Consider the following 18,550-nt stretch of genomic DNA (forward strand, 5'->3'; position numbering starts at 1 on the left):
GTTTTGTTTTGTTTTTTTGTTTGTCTTTATTCCTTGTTTCTTGTCCTTGCAACATCTTCCATCATTGAATAATACTTACCTTGTCTGAAAATTCAAATTCAAAAATAGAGCATTCCTGGTTAATCATACCTGAAGCTACCTATAAGCCCTCACATACTTTGTTTTTACCATAGTGCTGTTAACTTTCAGTCACTGGACGAATATTTTAGCACATGCGTGTGCTAAGCATTAGGGCACAAAGATGAAAAACACATAGTGCCCGTCCTCAAGGAGCCTCTTGTCCAGGGGTTGCCATGTTGCTCTGATATCATCGTAATGATCCATCATTTCCGGATGCCAGTAAGCCAAGGACTGCATCTCCTTTTTCCTTCTTCCCACAGTTCCAATGTAAGTGTGGGCCTGCTTGTTCATGGTGTTGCAGGGAATATTGGAAATAAAAGAACCTTCCTTGAGAATATGCATTCTGGGAAACAATTAGAATGGTTCAGTAAAAATAGCATGTAATGGGGCTTCCCTGGTGGCGCAGTGGTTGGGAGTCCGCCTGCCAGTGCAGGGGACACGGGTTCGTGCCCTGGTCCAGGAAGATCCCACATGCTGCGGAGCGGCTGGGCCCATGAGCCATGGCCGCTGGGCCTGCGCGTCCGGAGCCTGTGTTCCGCAACGGGAGAGGCCACAACAGTGAGAGGCCCGTGTACCGAAAAAAAAAAAAGCATGTAATAAGGCAGTGCAGAATAAATGGGAAATAAATAGTAATGACCAGAAGTGCCACAGCAATTCCCAGTCCACAGAGAGGATGATCTCTGGACTGGGATGGTCAAAGGGAGTCAGTATTGAGGAGGCGGGTCTTGGGTATTAGGCTGGAGGGGATATGCTGTGCTGGGTGAGTGGTGTCCTCACGCTCCTGGGGACCTCAGAGCTCTTTGTGACAGGACAGTTGTGCAGTCTTTCTAATTGGGCCTCAGAAGAGGCTTCCGCATCTTTGTGTCTGCACGGCATTCTGCTGTAAACTCATTTCCCAGAATGGGAATGATGGGCTCCCAAGGGGTGTCCTGTAAGATGAGAAAGGGGAAAATGTGGTGCCGATTATAGAGTTTGTCCTTGGGGGCTCGGAGCTCAGGGTGAGGCATGGGAATGTGTAAATGGGCTGGAAACTGGCCTTGCCCGCGTGGACAGGCTGTACCCCTTTGCCCTCTGGCACCGATACTTGCCAGGACACGGTGGGAGGGGCAGGGGGGTATACCACTCGGTTCTCTCTGTGCCCAGGCTGTCTCCTCTCTTTGGACCAGCAATGAGTTCCATTTGGCACAATTTGCCCTTGGAAAACTGGTTTCCCATAGTTTCCAAAGAGCTATGTAAGTAGACGGTTTAATCCTTTGCTCGCAGTGCCTTTGTCAAAAATATGTCAACTTCAGAAGCGTTTTAGAATTTTAGAAATATTTTTAGAGGAAAATCATCATCATAAGATAAGCCTTTGCCTTCTGTATTGCCTCCTAGCTAGGTCTTATTCTCCCAATATTATTCTAGTTTTCAAAATACTATTGTTTTGAAGCCAGCTATCTTTAATGGGTTGTTCCATAGGTTTATTCTTTGAGTCACAATGGGCCCAGCATCTGTTCTTCATTTATTTTCCTCTTAATCTCTATCTTCCTCTTTTTCTCTTATTTATGCTTGTTGAAAATGGTATTTTTGGTTGAGGTTATTTTGAGGTGGTGTTGAAATAAATCCTGAGACTGTCCTCTTGTTCAACAGCGCATGTTCTTTTAAGCCTACACATCCAGGGTCATCCTACCAAAATAAATTATATGGGCCCTGTGCAGATCTCTCAAGTGCCTGACTTTATTTATGAGCTTGGCTGCTGGCATAACGTTTATAGTTTCCCCTGAGCAAAAATGGGCTCCCTTTTCTTTTCTCTGTCTTTTCCAAGAATTGCTAGCAATCTCATTTCTTAAGTAGCTATATAGGCCTGTGTCACTTACTATTTTAGCTTTATTGTCCCCCTCAGGGAATTTTTAAAATTTAGTTGAATGTCAGTCAGATCAACTGTTTTATTTATTTATTTGTTTATTTATTTATCTTTGGCTGCATTGGGTCTTTGTTGCTGTGCACGGGCTTTCTCTAGTTGTGGTGAGTGGGGGCTGCTCTTCATTGCGGTGCGTGGGCTCTAGGCACGTGGGCTTCAGTAGTTGTGGCACATGGGCTCAGTAGTTGTGGCTTGCAGGCTGTAGAGCGCAGGCTCAGTAGTTGTGGTGCACGGGCTTAGTTGTTTCGCAGCATGTGCGATCTTCCCGGACCAGGGCTCAAACCCATGTCCCCCTGCACTGGCAGGCGGATTCTTAACCACTGCGCCACCAGGGAAGTCCCAAATCAACTGTTTGAACAATTGTATAGGCAGATGGAACTCAACATTGTGCCCATTTATAGGCATTCAGGGCTGTCTGAAATCATCAAGAGATTTCCTTTACCTTGGCTTAAGCTGGATAAAAATATCCTTTTGTTTTTATTTTTTTAAATCAAAAAAATTTTTAAATTTTGGCCGTGTCGCGTGGCTTGTGGGATCTTAGTTCCCCAACCAGGGATCGAACCTGGCCATGGCAGTGAAAGCGCCGAGTCCTAACCACAGGACCACCAGGGGATTCCCAAAAACATCCTTTTCTATATAGGAAAGTTGACTGACTTTTTTCTTCTTTTAAAAGCAAATTTCCCACAACTTATATTTTTCAGAGTATAACCTTATTTATTGGAATTATTTGGAGATTTGTAGATCTGTAGAAATAAGTGTGTCAAGTACCTATTTCTTGTGTGGAGAAAGGTCTTAAATTTTCCAGCCAATTGGGGAAATACATAGATTCTTCACTTTGAAAGCTGACACACTAAACATCCTTATAACATGCATACAATTCAGAATCTTTATTTTCATTGTCCTTTTGTGCAACTAGCATAACAGAATATTCTGGATAAACCCATTCATTCTTTTACCTCTTACTTTTGAAAATTAGATCAAGGTTATCGGAATGAACTTTTCTACCAATAGCTACCCATGGGTGTGTCTACACTCCTTGGATTATGAGTCTGTTTCAAACTAGGTTTTAGTCTTTCCAGATCTGAACCCTCCCACTTCAGTTAACCTGCCTGATGCTGGCTCTGTCCGGACAGAAGTTGGTGCTTGAGGGGGTAAGATTGAGGAGGCGGGCTCTGTAGGCTGGTAGATGCTGTCGGAGGAAGCAGCAGCATGGGGGCTATCTGCGCATGTGCAGATTATGGTAGCTCAGTATGTCTTTGGAGAATAATCAGTGGCCTCTATTATATGATGTTGGCGATGGTTTTGGGTATTAAAAAAGGAACCTGCTGAAAAGGTAAGGTGCTGCCAGGCTGCGGGAGGCCCTGATCAGTAGTACTGGGAGCACTGAGGCTTTGAACAGCGAGTGGTGTGACAAAGGCGTGAAGTAGGATGACAAGCTGGGAACAGAGGGCGTGGTAGCCGTGAGCCGGGCTCTGGCAGCTCACCGTGCATTCTCCCGGGCTCACTGAGGGCCCACGCCTGCTCTGCCCACAGTTTGTATGCTTTTGTGTGGCTCAAACCGGGCCACTCATCAGGTCATTCCTGTGACCACTGTGACTGGCTTAAGTGTAGGCGTAGGACCCAGTGAAATGCAGCGAGGCTGCATGGGCTGCGGGGAACGCATCCGGTGAGGCTGGGTTTCTGGAGCCATCGTGAGCAGAGAGCCGAGAGCCAGCAGAGAGGGAGGGGCCCCTGCTGAGAGATGGCGGGGGTGGGGGGGGGTGGGGGTGGGGCTGGGGGCTTTGAACCCCTGGCCAGTCTGATCGTTATGGTTAAATGCTTCATTAAAATCCCTTTTGGCTGCAGCCGTATGAAGTTGAGACTTCTGTCTCTTGCTCCTGGAAGAGTCCTGACAGAGGTGGAGTCACATAATCTGCGGGCAGTGTTACTAATTAGGAGTCTCTGGGTAACCGGTTTGGGTCCCTGGCACAGAATAGACACTCAACAAATTAATAACATGAATTAATAAATTAATTACATTAACAAAGGTTAAACTGATGGGTGGCAGCCGTCTCAGGGATTTTTAATAGGTGCCTTGCTTTGTAGTATATCTGACTGTATTGACTTAGTTTTAGAGAATAATTCAGCTTCATAGCGGGATACATTTTTAAAAGACTTAATTTTTCAGGCAGCTTGAAAATAGGATTATTTTCATGCAGTCTAAATGTGTGTATCCTACCCGCATCTCTCTCTGTGTTATGTCAAAGATATTTTATAAATTTTATGAAGGGCAGGATGTCCTAAGTATTTCTTCTGGTTACATGCCATATATTTTCTTGGATTGTGTTTTGTGATTTTTGCCTTTCCCTCATTTCTTCTCCAATATCTGACCTCTGAATAAAATGGTCCTGGGAAAAGACTTTCATTAGTTTTATAGTTTTAAACAGATTAAATCTGCCTTTTGGGAGAAGGATTGGTGTTTCTGATTTTTCTACCAAACGGCTGGATTAGAAAACTCCTGAAGCTTCCTGACTACCCCCGTTTTTTAAAAAAATATATTTATTTATTTACTTATTTTTGCCTGCGTTGGGTCTTCGTTGCTGCACGCGGGCTTTCCCTAGTTGCAGTGGGGGGGGGGGCTACTCTTCATTGTGGTGCACGGGCTTCTCATTGTGGTGGCTTCTCTCATTGCGGAGCATGGGCTCTAGGCTCGCGGGCTTCAGTAGTTGGCGCGAGGGCTCAGTAGTTGTGGCTCACGGGCTTAGTTGCTCCGCGGCATGTGGGATCTTCCCGGACCAGGGCTCGAACCCATGTCCCCTGCATTGGCAGGCGGATTCTTAACCACTGCGTCACCAGGGAAGTCCCTGACTACCCCCTTTTATGAGTTCAAGCAACTTTATGCAACTAGGAAAAATGTGTATCTCTTAATTACTTTAATTAAAATTTTTTTTGCAAACAAGTTTATTATATGACATTTTACCATGTGATTTTATTTTATTTTTTTGATGTGGATCATTTTTAAAGTATTGAATTTGTTACAGTATTGTGTCTGTTTTATGTTTTGGTTTTTTGGCGGCGAGGCACGTGGGATCTTGGCTCCCTGACCAGGGATCCAACCACACCCCCTGCATTGGAAGGCGAAGTCTTTACCGCTAGATCGCCAGGGAAGTCCCTACCATGTGATTTTATTTTTCCAGTTTTATTGAGATATAATTGACATAGAACATTGTATTGGTTTAAGGTATGCAGTATAATGATTTGATATATGTGTGTATTGCAAAATGATTACCACAGTGTTATTAGCACTCATCACTTCATATAGTTAACAATTTTTTTCTTGTGATAAGAATTTTTAAGATATACTCGCTTAGCAACTTTCAAATATACAATACAGTATTGAAAGTACTTATTATTATTATTTTTTTTTGCGGTACGCGGGCCTCTCACTGTTGTGGCCTCTCCCGTTGCGGAGCACAGGCTCCGGACGCGCAGGCTCCACGGCATGTGGGATCCTCCTGGCCCGGGGCACGAACCTGTGTCCCCTGCATCAGCAGGCAGACTCCCAACCACTGCGCCACCAGGGAAGCCTGAAACTACTTCTTTTTAAATTGGAAAAATCAGATGCTTGTTTTCCCTATTATAAGAGATTATGACAATTCCAAGCGGTCTGAAGAATGTTTTATTGCTTCACTTTTTCTTCATCTATGTCAAAATATTCTGCAACTGTCATTGAGTAGCCCATCTTTTTTGCAAACTCTGTCATTACCACTACTGTAACAGGGGAAATGGAATCACAGACACGAGGTGAGCATTCAGTGAGAGCAAAAATGTAATCTCCGAAGTCTCTGTTATGAACTTGTTTGTCAGTAATTACAGTTTATTCATAACTACAGAGATGGACGCCTTTCCTCTTTCTCTCTCACACATGTAGTTACTCGCAGGTGGAATCATTCCTTGTCCAGGAGCTCTGGGTTCAAACTTAAAACATCCTACTTGGCCTTCCCTTGTGGCGCAGTGGTTAAGAATCCACCTGCCAATGCAGGGGACACGGGTTCGATCCCTGGTCCGGGAAGATCCCACATGCCATGGAGCAACTAAGCCCACAAGCCACAGCTACTGAGCTCTCGTGCCACAACTACTAAAGCCCGTGCGCCTAGAGCCTGTGCTCCACAGCAAGAGAAGCCACTGCAATGAGAAGCCCATGTACCGCAACGAAGAGTAGCCCTCGCTCGCCGCAACAAGAGAAAGCCCGCTTGCAGCAATGAAGACCTGATGCAGCCAAAAATAAATAAATAAAATAAATAAATTTATTAAAAAAATAATCCTACTTAGTGCCACAGGGACATCTACCATAAATGAAACATTTCTAAAATTGATGCATGGCTGGTGAGAAGTGCACCTTGATTCCTGACATGGTTCTCCTGCTGCCAGAAGGTCATGGCACCTTATGACGTGAAACAGGCCAGAGCACCTGTCATGACTCTGGCCAGCTGGTCCTGGGACCACGTGGGAGCTAGGCTCCCCAGGCCTCCTTAGTACCATGGCGGGCATGCACCCCTCCAGACCAGTGAAGTGACTAGATGGCGTTAACGTGGCCATTTTAACTTAATGTTCTACACCGAGTTATCAGTGTTTTAGCTTTAGTCAGAACTTTTTTTTTTTTTTTTTTTTTTTTGCGGTACGCGGGCCTCTCACTGTTGTGGCCTCTCCCGTTGCGGAGCACAGGCTCCGGACGCGCAGGCTCAGCGGCCATGGCCCACGGGCCCAGCCGCTCCGCGGCACGTGGGATCCTCCCGGACCGGGGCACGAACCCGCATCCCCCGCACCAGCAGGCGGACTCCCAACCACTGCACCACCAGAGAAGCCCTAGTCAGAACTTTTTACGTGTTAACCGTGTAACTCTGTCGTTGAAATTTTAGGGAAAATGGAGGATTTACAGTGTTAGGCTTGGACCGAGGGGGTAAAGTATGGGGACACATCTAGGGAACAGGTGTGGGCGTCAGACACTTCTGGTCTGAAATCTGGCTCTGCCGCTTTCTAGCTGCGGGGCCTTGGGCAGTAGGTCTACAGGCTGCATGTGTATTTTATCATTTGTTCAGTGGGACCACTACGTCTAGTTTTCAGCCAGGGTTAGAAATAGTGTGCGGACAACACTTAGTACGATACCTGACACTCAGCAGTTGCTCAGTTAATGTGAGTAGTGTTGTTATTATTACCCTTCTTTCATCCTTTCTGCTCAAGGGAGAAGTTGAGAGGAATCCTCCTCAACGGTGCTTCCTTCTTTACCTTCAGCTTTTCTAGAAAAGTCCTGGATGGGCCTGATTGTGATTCTCAGCAGTTCGTTCGTTCGTGAGCAGGTAGTGGGCACTGCTTGAAGCCAGCACAGCCTCTGCACCCAAGACGGTGGATACCTGAGGCCGGGCTCTGCCCGCGGGGGCTTCTCTCCGTTGGGCCCCGAACACTGGGCTGCAGTGCAGCCCCTGGGCCACTTTCAGAGAGTGTTGTGGCATCTGCTGTGGCCGAGGCTGGTGCTTCCTTTCCTTGGGAAATCGCGAGAGCTCTGTTGGCCAACCACGTTACCGAGGGGCTAAATTTCTTGAGATTTAATATTGAGTCATTATCGTGTGTATTTTCACAACTGCTGTTTTCTGGGTTTTCTAACATCTCTCTGAAGCACCTCTGAGTTAACCTGTGCAAGTGTGGGAAGGCATTAAATACCTGTAGGTCCTTTACAGGAGTCAGAACCCAGACGGAGTCACTCAGCTGCCTGCACCCAACGGTTTCCTTTCAAAACCAGAACCGGAACCAGAACCAGAGTCGAGGCCTCCTGACTTGCAGACAAATATTTTACTTTTCATGTTGCTGGACTTAGAAAATGTCATGATACCAAATTTAGCACGACAAACTATTTATCTAGTTGCTTTTCTTAGATTAGAACATAAACTTGTCTTCGGTTTTGGCCGCTGCAGACATTTTGATTTCTCCCTGTTCCGCAGCCTCTGGATCTCTTCCCCTGGCTGACTGGCCGTGACCCTCAGCCTGCTTTATACGGGTTAGAGGACTCACCTTCAGCCCAAGCAAAACTGGTGGGCAGTGCCGTTCATCTTCCTTTCTTTCATTAAAAGGTAACCCTACACTGCACTTTGGACTCCCTGTCCTACAGAGCAGCTTTTCTTTTCCAGATAGAGATGATTCTAGAACCCCAAAATGTTCAGTAGTCCAGTATTCAACCTGCAGGGTAGAAAGTAAAGACTTCTGTTCTCTTTAGATTGAAATTAGAAGGTGGTGCAATGGAGAATGGCTGCGGAGAGGCTGTGTCTCCCTGTGATGGATGGGGGAAGGATGCAGCCATACTTGTGTCCTGTTTCAGGCCTGGCAGTGCCGTGGAGGGGCCCCATGTTTTCACTGAGGCTTTTCAGCCTCGGCTTAGAAAAGCTGATGAAAGCTTTTTTTCCTCTCAATCTAACCTCAGCAGAGCAGGGATGGGAATGAAAAGGCTATTAAACTGGGGCACAGCCTTCTCCATTGAGTCTGTAAGATTCTTCAGGATGAGACAAAGACTCCATCCTATTCAGCCTTTTGTTTTTCTTCCCAGAACCTAACACCGTGCTACACAAAGGCATTTTGTTGAGTGGAATTGGATGTTTACTGTTCTTTCTTTTGGTTCTGAGAATCCTGAACATGTCCTCATGCCAACATTTGGGTTCCCCTAGCCCATTCCCAGGCCTTTTGTCTTTGGGTTTATCTCAAAGAAGAATGTTCTCATAGTGGTTTGTGAATATAGTTTTACAATATAATTTTCTCTTAAATCATTCTGTTTTTTTAAAATTAATTAATTAATTAATTTTTGGCTGCGTTGGGTCTATCGTTGCTGTGCGCGGGCTTTCTCTAGTTGCGCCTAGCAGGGGCTACTCTTCCTTGCGGTGCGTGTGCTTCTCATTGCGGCAGCTTCTCTTGTTGTGGAGCATGGGCTCTAGGTGTGTGGGCACAGTAGTTGTGGGTCACGGGCTCTAGAGCGCAGGCTCAGTAGTTGTGGCGCACGGGCTTAGTTGCTCCGCGGCATGTGGGATCTTCCCGGACCAGGTCTCGAATCCGTGTCCCCTGCATTGGCAGGCGGATTCTTAACCACTGCGCCACCAGGGAAGTCCCAGCATTCTGTTTTCAAATACTAATTTCATGTATAAAGTTGCTTAAAATAATTGTTAACTGGTTATCCTAAACATATTAATTTTGGGTAACAGAACTAGAATGACCTCATAGGCATTCACCAGGGTCCATAGCCTCGCTGACCTGTGAGCTTGGCCTTTGGAGCTGGATAGACCTTAGCTCCAAGCTGAGCCTTCCCATCTACTGCTCGTGTGACCTGGGAAGATTTGTCAGGTCTCTAAACGTAACAGTGAAATGAAGATTATGTGAGGACCTAAGTCATGGGGTTATTGTGGGGATTAACTGAGGTCAGGTATGCAGTGAGAGCACAGTGCATGGCAGAGAGTAAGTTCTCCAAAAATGTTTAATTGTTGTTTTTATTATTATTATTTTGGTAATTTTTACACGAGCCAACTGACGGCTGGGATTGGCCTGACCCATGCCATGTTGGTAGTTATTTTGAACACCTCCATTCTATTCCCTTCAGAATTCCAAAGCTCTTCCCAGAATCTCTGCCGGTTCCCTTGGATGTTTGCACTTTCACAGTCTCCTCTAGCATAATCTTCTGCTCCCACTGAATTAGTTCAGGTTATAGATTGTTTCACCATCCATTTAGGCACCTCTGGTCCATGACTCAGCTGTGTTGTATTAAAACCCGCCTCTTACTTAATTACACAGCCCTTGTCCAACCCATCAAGGCAGTACAGTATACAACCTACTCTCCTGAAGATTTGGGGCAAAGGAAAGGTTCAGTAAAGCAACGGCAGAGATTAGATTTTTCCTCCCCATCCTTGGGTTTCTTTCCCCTGGCACTTTGCCACGTAATCAAAAAATGCTTAAAATAAGGTATAAATATTTTCTAAAATACACCAAAAGATTCACAGTGCTTGTGGTTTTTAAAAATATTTATTTGTTTTTGGCTGAGTTGGGTCTTCGTTGTGGTGAGTGGGCTTCTCATTGCAGTGGCTTCTCTTGTTGCAGAGCATGGGCTCTAGGCGCGTGGGCTTCAGGTGCTGTGGCACGTGGGCTCAGTAGTTGCGGCTCGCGGGCTCTAGAGTGCGGGCTCAGTGGTTGTGGCCCACGAGCTTAGTTGTTCCGCAGCACGTGGGATCTTCCTGGACTAGGGATTGAACCCGTGTCCCCTGCATTGGCAAGTGGATTCTTAACCACTGCGCCCAGGGAAGTCCCAGTGCTTGTGTTTCAATTATGGGCCTAGGGTGAGTTTCTTTCCCTCTTCTGTATTTCTGAATTTTTAAACATTGCATAAATAAGCATGTTTCTTAATTTTTAAAAAGACCAGTTTTAAAAGCTGGAGGAGAAGCTTTGTAGGACTGGGGAGACTTCAGTACAAGCAGGATAAACAAATCCTTGTCCAGTGATCCTCATCTCCTTTTTCTAATCTTTAAAACGTATTTCTCACAGTTTCCTCCGAATGGGAGTTACTTTATTTCCTGTGTGCATCACAGTGTGAGACGCTCCCTGGTTGGCAACCCTCATAGGCTGCTTTGTCTTGACCTGCCTATTGCTTCTGGAAAGCTCTTTGCATGCTTTGGTCTTTTGCTACTCCGGGATGGAGTTTGAGTGGTCAGGTTCCCAGCTCTGGCTTCTGCCCTCACTTCCGCGAAGAGTAGAATCTCCACTTTCTCAGCTCTGATGAGTTCACTCCTCCAGCCGTTGTGTTATGGCTTCTGATCCCAGGGCTCCCACGACCCCTTCTGCATCTTCCGTGATGCTGAGTCCAATGGGCATTTTACGGTTCTTGCCTTACTTAATTTCTCAGCAGCAATCGGCATAAACATTCTCCTTTTAAACCACTCCCTCTGCACCCTCTCCCCTGACAGCACGCTCTCCTGATTTTCCTCCTAACTGGCCATTCCTCCAAGTTTGCTTTTCTGATTCCTCCTCTTCCTTCAGAGCTTTAAGTGTTGGATGCCCTCAGGTCTTTCCTCTTGTCACTTTGCATGCTCTCCCGAGGTAGCCTCTTTCAGTCCCATGATTTCAAATATAATTTATATGCCAGTGACTAATAACTGCATTTCAGCAAACCTAAGACATCAGTGATTGTAAAATGCACTGAGATTTTATTTACCACAGAGAAAGAAAAAGTGCTGCCAGTTAAATGCCACAGTGGCTTCTTACCACATTAATCATAAGATACATTCCATTTTTGGAAATGTCAGAAAGTGAAAAATGTACACTCAAGAGTTAATGATAATAGTGTAATATCTTTTGCATAGATGAATTGCCATTTGCAGAGCACGAATGCCAAGTGTGTCTTAAGCGTGGTGTTCCCAGGAACATGCAAATGAATTGCAATAAGTTTGTCTTAAGAAGCTGGTGGTTTCCTGGGCTTCCCTGGTGGCGCACTGGTTAAGAATCCACCTGCCACTGCAGGGGACACGGGTTCAAGCCCTGGTCCAGGAAGATCCCACATGCCGTGGAGCAACTAAGCCCGTGCACCACAACTACTGAACCCACGTGCCACAACTACAGAAGCCCGTGAGCCTAGAGCCCGTGCTCCACAACAAGAGAAGCCACCGCAATGAGAAGCCCACACACTGCAACGAAGAGTAGCCCCACTCACCACAGCTAGAGAAAGCTTGTGCGCAGCAACGAAGACCCAACACAGCCAAAAATAAATAAATAAAATTAATTTATATATAAAAAAAAAGAAGCTGGTGGTTTCCTAAGAGTCATTATCTCTCCAAGCATGAAAGAAGCCTTATTACCATATAGTTTATTACATGTGTAGATGAGGTAGAATTAAGTCAGCTCGACAGTGAGGCAGCGTTATTGAACCAATGGGGCTTCATGATGGCGCCCAAACTCTTGAGATTTATTTCATTTTTTCTAGAATTGACTGACTCTAGCATCACAGTCAGGAATGTTCTGGCTGTCTTAGTGTAAACCACGTGGTGGTCCCAATTTTAGTGCTCCCATCTTCACAGAAATTCTCAGATTACGGGATTTTAATTTTTATTACTCATTTCTTTTATTACATCACTGGGAAATCATGCTGTTGGTGTTTCCCTCATTTTTTTCCCCTCCCTCCCCTTCAGCCTTACTTTTGACAGCTGTGAGACCTGTGAGAACGATTGCCAAATCTTGAAATGTAATTTTCCTGCGGCAGCATCCAAAGTTAACAAAAAGACATGGAAAAATCTCATTAAGTGTTTTAACCTACCACCATCTGCAAACCTTCTTCTGTTCCACTGAGGTTTTCTAAAAATAATCTAAGTGGTATAGCTTTCTTCACTTCTATAGGGAGAATAATTCATACTAAATACTTTGGCTTCAAAATATTATCTTATGTTCAATGTGGTTACCCTAATAAAGTTTTGTTTCATTGGTTCTAAGTGCAGAGAGAATTATTTACATTCTGTTTTTAGATATTTTTAATTGGTATGTCAATCCTGGACCTCTGGTTAATTTAGCTAGGCACATTTCAGCATGCAAATGAGTTTTTCCCCATAGAAATATCCTAAAAATAATATATCCCCTTGCTTTTCTCCTCCCACAGTCTCTTCCATATCTTTCTCATAGTCACTTCAGAATAGAATGTTCAATGACAAAAATTTAAATACCATAATCCAATCCCGTGGGAATTGAAAAATATTCTCTTTAAGAACTCTTGGGTCAAAGAAGAAATAAAGGGCTTTCCTGGTGGCGCAGTGGTTGAGAGTCCGCCTGCCGATGCAGGGGACATGGGTTCGTGCCCCGGTCCGCGAAGATCCCACATGCTGCGGAGCGGCTGGGCCCGTGAGCCATGGCTGCTGAGCCTGCGCCTCCAGAGCCTGTGCTCTGCAACGGGAGAGGCCACAACAGTGAGAGGCCCGCGTACCGCAAAAAAAAAGAAGAAATAAAAACTGCAATTATAAACTACCTAGAAAGTAATAAGAATGATAATATTGCAAACAAAACTCATAAGAGGCAGCCAAAGATTTAGCTGGAGGAACATGATTGGACTTAAAGCTTGTTATTAATCAAAAAGAATGAAAATTGATGAGCTATTAAACCCAAGAATTTAAAACTGAGCAAAGAGGGACTTCCCTGGTGGTCCAGTGGTTAAGACTCCATGCTTCCATGGCAGGGGATGCAGATTCGATCCCTGGTCGGGGAACTAAGATCCTACATGCCTCGTGGCGCAGCCAAAAAGAAAAAAAAAAATTATAAAAAAAATTAAAGTGAACAAAGAAACAAAAACCACATGATATACTCAAGGAAAGCATGTTAAAACATTTATTAACAAACACAAGCAGAAGGTAACGATTGGAAAAGAGAAAAATTAACTTGATAAATCCAAGACCTGTTACTTAGAAGAAAAACATATGCATACCTAATCACAAAGAAATAAGAACATAGTTCACAATATTGGGAATGAGAGAAGGGGTGAGGAGAGAGGGATTTACCCACAGACAAGAATTAAAAGATTGTAAAGAATTTGAAAATCGGCAGTAAAATAATTTGAAAAGAAAATAGATATCAAAATGAGATTTAGTAAAAAATAGAAACATTGAACAGATCTATAATTGCACAAAAAATTGAATGAATTATTAAAGTCTTGTTTCTGTATAAAGAAGTACCCATATTTCTTTCAAATACTAAGTAATTTGTATGTTGAAAGCTTCCTAATTAATTTATGTAATTTTAACTGTAATGATTTCTTAAAAGCATAGATGCAAAAAAACCAAAAGGGAAAACAAGAATAAAACAATTATAGCAGATAAAATATAAGGAGTATTGAAACACTAACACACCGATTCCAAGTTGGTCATATACCAAGATCCAAGACTTCTTTAAGGATTAAGAAATCTATTACTATTATTAATAGCACAGGACTAAAATAAAAAAGTAAATATTCATCCAAATATATATTTAAAAGGCATGATGTTCATTCCTCATTTTCAAAAATCAAAACTCTTATAGGAGTAGGTCACTTCCACTATGTGATTTTTAAAAAAATCAACATCAAACTCAAGGGTAAAATATAGGAAGTGTTCCCATTAAAAACAGATGTGCACGTGAAAAGATGTTAGCATCATTAACCATTAGGGAAATGCAACTAAAAGTCACAAGATACTATCTCATACCTACTAGGATGGCTATGATCAAAAAAAAGAAATTATTTAACAAGGGTTTGCAAAGACATGGAGAAATTAGAACCCTTATAGATTGGTGGTGGGAATATAAAATGATACAACCACTTTGGATTTGGAAAATAGTCTGGGAGTTCCTCAAAAGGTTAAACAAAGAGTTACATATGAACCGGCACAATTCCATTCCTAGGTATATATACACCTAACATATGTCCTCATAAAAACTTGTATGAGAAAAAACTTGTATAAGAATGTTCATAGCAGCATTATTAATAATAACCAGGGCTTCCCTGGTGGCGCAGTGGTTGAGAATCTGCCTGCCAATGCAGGGGACACGGGTTCGAGCCCTGGTCTGGGAAGATCCCACATGCCGCGGAGCAGCTAGGCCCGTGAGCCACAAATACTGAGCCTACGCGTCCAGAGCCTGTGCTCCGCAACAAGAGAGGCCGCGATAGTGAGAGACCCGCACACCACAACGAAGAGTAGCCCTCGCTCGCTGCAACTAGAGAAAGCCCTCGCACAGAAACGAAGACCCAACACAGCCAAAAATAAATAAATAATTAAAAAAATAATAGTAATAATAACCAAAAGGTAGAAACAACCCTAATGTTCATCAGCTGACAAATAGATAAATTAAAATGTGGTATATCCATATAATGGAATATTTTTGACAGTAAAAATAAATGAAGTACTGACACATTCTACAAATGGATGAACTTTGATTGAAACACGGATTGAAAACATGATGCTAAGTGAAATAAACCAGTCACAGAGTACAACAGACTGTACGATTCAGTTCATATGAAGTGTCTGGAATAGGCAAATCCATGGAGACAGAAAGTCGATTGATGGTTGCCTAGTGCTGAGGTGGTTAGTGGGGAAAGAGGGCTGACTGCTACTGGGAACAGGATTTCCTCCTCAGGTGATGAAAATGCTTTAACATTGACGGTAGTAGTGGTTGCACAATGATGATCTACACAGTGCTGTGAATATACTAAAAAGCGTTGAGTCGTATACTCTTAATGGGTGAATTGTATGGTATCTGAATTCTGTCTCAATAAAACTGTTATCAAACCAATGAAAAGCAACACAAGAGTGTTGTTACCACTGTTATTTACTGTTATTCTGAAGGTTCTAGTTAATGCCGTTAAACAAGGGGAATGAAGGTATAAATATTGGAAAGGAAGAGAGAAATTATTACGGAAAATATTCCTGTCTATTCGGAACATCCAAGAGACTTTGGTGAAAAAATTATTAGAACTAGTAAAAGAGTTTGGTAAAGAGGCAGTTATAAAACATACAAATAACAATTAAGCCATAGGCTACTATCCTTACTATATAAAGTTTTCATGAATGTATAAGAAATGATGACCACCTGGTATGAAAGTAAACCAATGATGTGAGGACCATTTACGAAAGAGACAGACTGATGAATAACCATGTGAAAGAATGTGGAGCACTGTAGTAACAAAAGAAGTTTTTTTTTTTTCTTTTGCGGTACGCGGGCCTCTCACTGCTGCGGCCTCTCCCGTTGCGGAGCACAGGCTCCGGACGCGCAGGCCCAGCGGCCATGGCTCACGGGCCCAGCCGCTCCGCGGCATGTGGGATCCTCCCGGACCGGGGCACGAACCCGTGTCCCCTGCATCGGCAGGCGGACTCTCAACCACTGCGCCACCAGGGAAGCCCCCAAAAGAAGTATTTTTTAAAACCATAAGCTGGTAGGTTAAGAACACTGCTGTTGAATGACCATTCTTGATACACATAGACATTCACAAGGCCTCAGGAATGATGCAACCACCCCCCGCATAAATTGTATGCCCCCCAATTATAGTAAATACCTGATTCTTTATTTGCCTCATTAGATCCCTGGAAATTGGGAAGAAGTGGGACAAGATGCTCAAGTACTATTCCCAGAAGGCTAGTTTGGTTCTAAGGGCTCAGAGGAAACTGAGCTATCTACCTTACGTTTGGTAGTGTATCTTTTTGTAGATGGTTGATCCTTGGCAGTAGTAAGTAGCATTGCTAAGCACTGCCATCCTTACTAGAATGTTCATCGAGTGTTTGGGGTGGCTCTGCCTTATTGGAGTCGTCGTTGCTGCTTTTTTCGTTTGTAGAAACTGTCTTGTCATTTCCTTTACATTTCATATTGAAATGACCCCGATGCACATGTTCTTGAAATTACTCTACATTTCAGAGATGTATGCTTGATAAAAGTTGTTTCCAGAAGTCTCCTGTAGCAGTTTGAATTTTAGCTCAGGGGTGAGCATTCTATTTATTAGAAAGATTTTATTATAAATATTAGCATCTTAATTTGGTAGATTTTTTTGCTAAGCATTGCAGAACATTCTTCTGATACTTTTTGCTCCTGTATGTATATTTGTATTTCCTACTAGTTTATATGGAAGCAGATAACCTTGGGGCCATTTCTACAACTGAGAAACACATAGGAAAATACATTATTTTTTAATAGAATGCTATTCATATATAGTTAATGTGTAAACTCAACTTTCATGTGTATGCTTCCTGCCTTAAAATTACATAATTACAGTGAAGTAAAAATGTTGACCTATTTAAAACACAGAAAGGGTATTCTTAAAGAATAGGATCTATACATGGGGAGGGGGAAGGGTAAGCTGGGACAAAGTGAGAGAGTGGCATGGACATACATACACTACCAAATGTAGAATAGATAGCTAGTGGGAAGCAGCCGCATAGCACTGGGAGATCAGCTCGGTGCTTTGTGACCACCTAGAGGGGTGGGATAGGGAGGGTGGGAGGGAGATGCAAGAGGGAAGAGATATGGGGATGTATGTATAGGTATAGCTGATTCACTTTGTTATACAGCACAAACTAACACAACATTGTAAAGCAATTATACTCCAGTAAAGATCTAAAAAAAAAAAATAGGGTCTATAACTCTTGTGGTACATTTAAGGTTCTATTTAAGGAATTGGTGAATTTTTATCTTTTGATACACAGAATCATTGTGAGATCTAATTAAGAGGGAAGTTTTGGTTTTTATTATTGGGAGAATTCTCAAAATCATATTGGATTAAGCTCGAGATTACTTACTGATTGCTTTTTGTGAATAGCTTTTTTGCTCGCCTCTAACCCTGTCACATTAATTTCTCTAGGTTGAAAATGTCCGCTTGGTAGATCGAATATCTTCTAAAAGGGCGGCCCTTGGTACTTTGTATTTGACGGCTACTCATGTCATATTTGTGGAAAATGCACCTGACACAAGGAAAGAAACATGGGTATGCATTCCTTATTGTTGGCTTTATGTGTTTCCCATTGTTTTAAGTAACAAGTTTTCACCCCCTCTTTTTTTGTTTGTCCTCAGGGTGAGGAGGGTGGGATTTGGCGTCTGGGTGTTCAGAGGACTCTTCTTGGAATGTGGGTTTTGCCTTTTTTCTGTAAAGGGGCACATCCACTTGATCTGTTTACTCATTTTAAGCACCAATTATTTGAACATCATCAGAGACATAGAAATAGCCAGAGCTGTAAGTGCTTCATGTCACAGCTGTCAAGTAGAGATTCAATAATGTTAGTGTACCGGATACAGCATTTCCACAGTGCTTTATTTGCAATCCACTGTATTTGTAGCATCCTGTAATGCAGGCCATTTAGTCCTCTTATTATGTTGTCTGCAGTTTTCTCATAACTTAAAAAAGAAAAAAAAGTCTAGGGAACAGTCCCATCATCAGGTATTTCTGCTACATAATAATGAGACCATTAGATAGTTCTTATTTTATATAGCCACCCAACCATGACATTATGACCAGAACCAGAGTCCCTGAGTTGTAGATTTTGCCTTTTCTGTAGTCTGTAGACTTTATCTTTTCAGCAGAAGGTGGCAGGCACTACTTAGTGGAGAGGAATTTAAAGAATGAAGTGTTGCCACTGAGCAGAGAGAGACCCTCCTGAAACGTCAGAGCACTTCAGCATGATTTCCTTTCAAGTAAATCTCTTCTGCAGCCTGCCTGACCACCAAGAGCTTCGAAAACAACAATCTCACGTTGCTGTTGAACTTGAGAGCATTCCATGTGGAATTGAGGAGCGTGGTGGTACCTCCCAGCGGAGCTGTCTCTAACTTTTGTTGATTGCAAGGTTTACTTTACTAACTTCTCATGACCTTATTTAATTTTAGCTACTCAGTGCATTGCAACAGTTGACGGCCCAAATGTTCCCTTACCTGGACCTGTGCAGAATTGTATGCCGAATAGTTTGCTTCATATAATTAGCTTGGATATCAGAAAGCTTGGCACTGAAAAATAAAATGATAAATTCAGACAGTGGGCTCTTACCC

At 43.2% G+C, this 18,550-nt stretch overlaps 1 protein-coding gene across 7 annotated transcripts in view; it reads left to right on the top strand.

Annotated features, from left to right (window-relative positions):
* The window catches only part of MTMR7 (myotubularin related protein 7), a 100,878-nt gene that overhangs the window by 26,191 nt on the left and 56,137 nt on the right, over positions 1–18,550 (top strand). For 6 of the 7 annotated variants that reach the window (XM_082863777.1, XM_082863778.1, XM_082863776.1 and 3 more), the window contains one exon: positions 17,376–17,498. The exons of the other annotated variant lie outside the window; for it this stretch is intronic. In XM_082863777.1, coding sequence (XP_082719903.1) covers positions 17,495–17,498 — 4 coding nt within the window. In that variant the 5' untranslated portion in view covers positions 17,376–17,494. The remainder of the gene's footprint in view (positions 1–17,375; positions 17,499–18,550) is intronic. 7 annotated transcript variants of the gene reach the window in all.

This window comes from Leucopleurus acutus, assembly GCF_964270905.1.
Source record: "Leucopleurus acutus genome assembly, chromosome: 21".
NCBI lineage: Eukaryota > Metazoa > Chordata > Mammalia > Artiodactyla > Delphinidae > Leucopleurus > Leucopleurus acutus.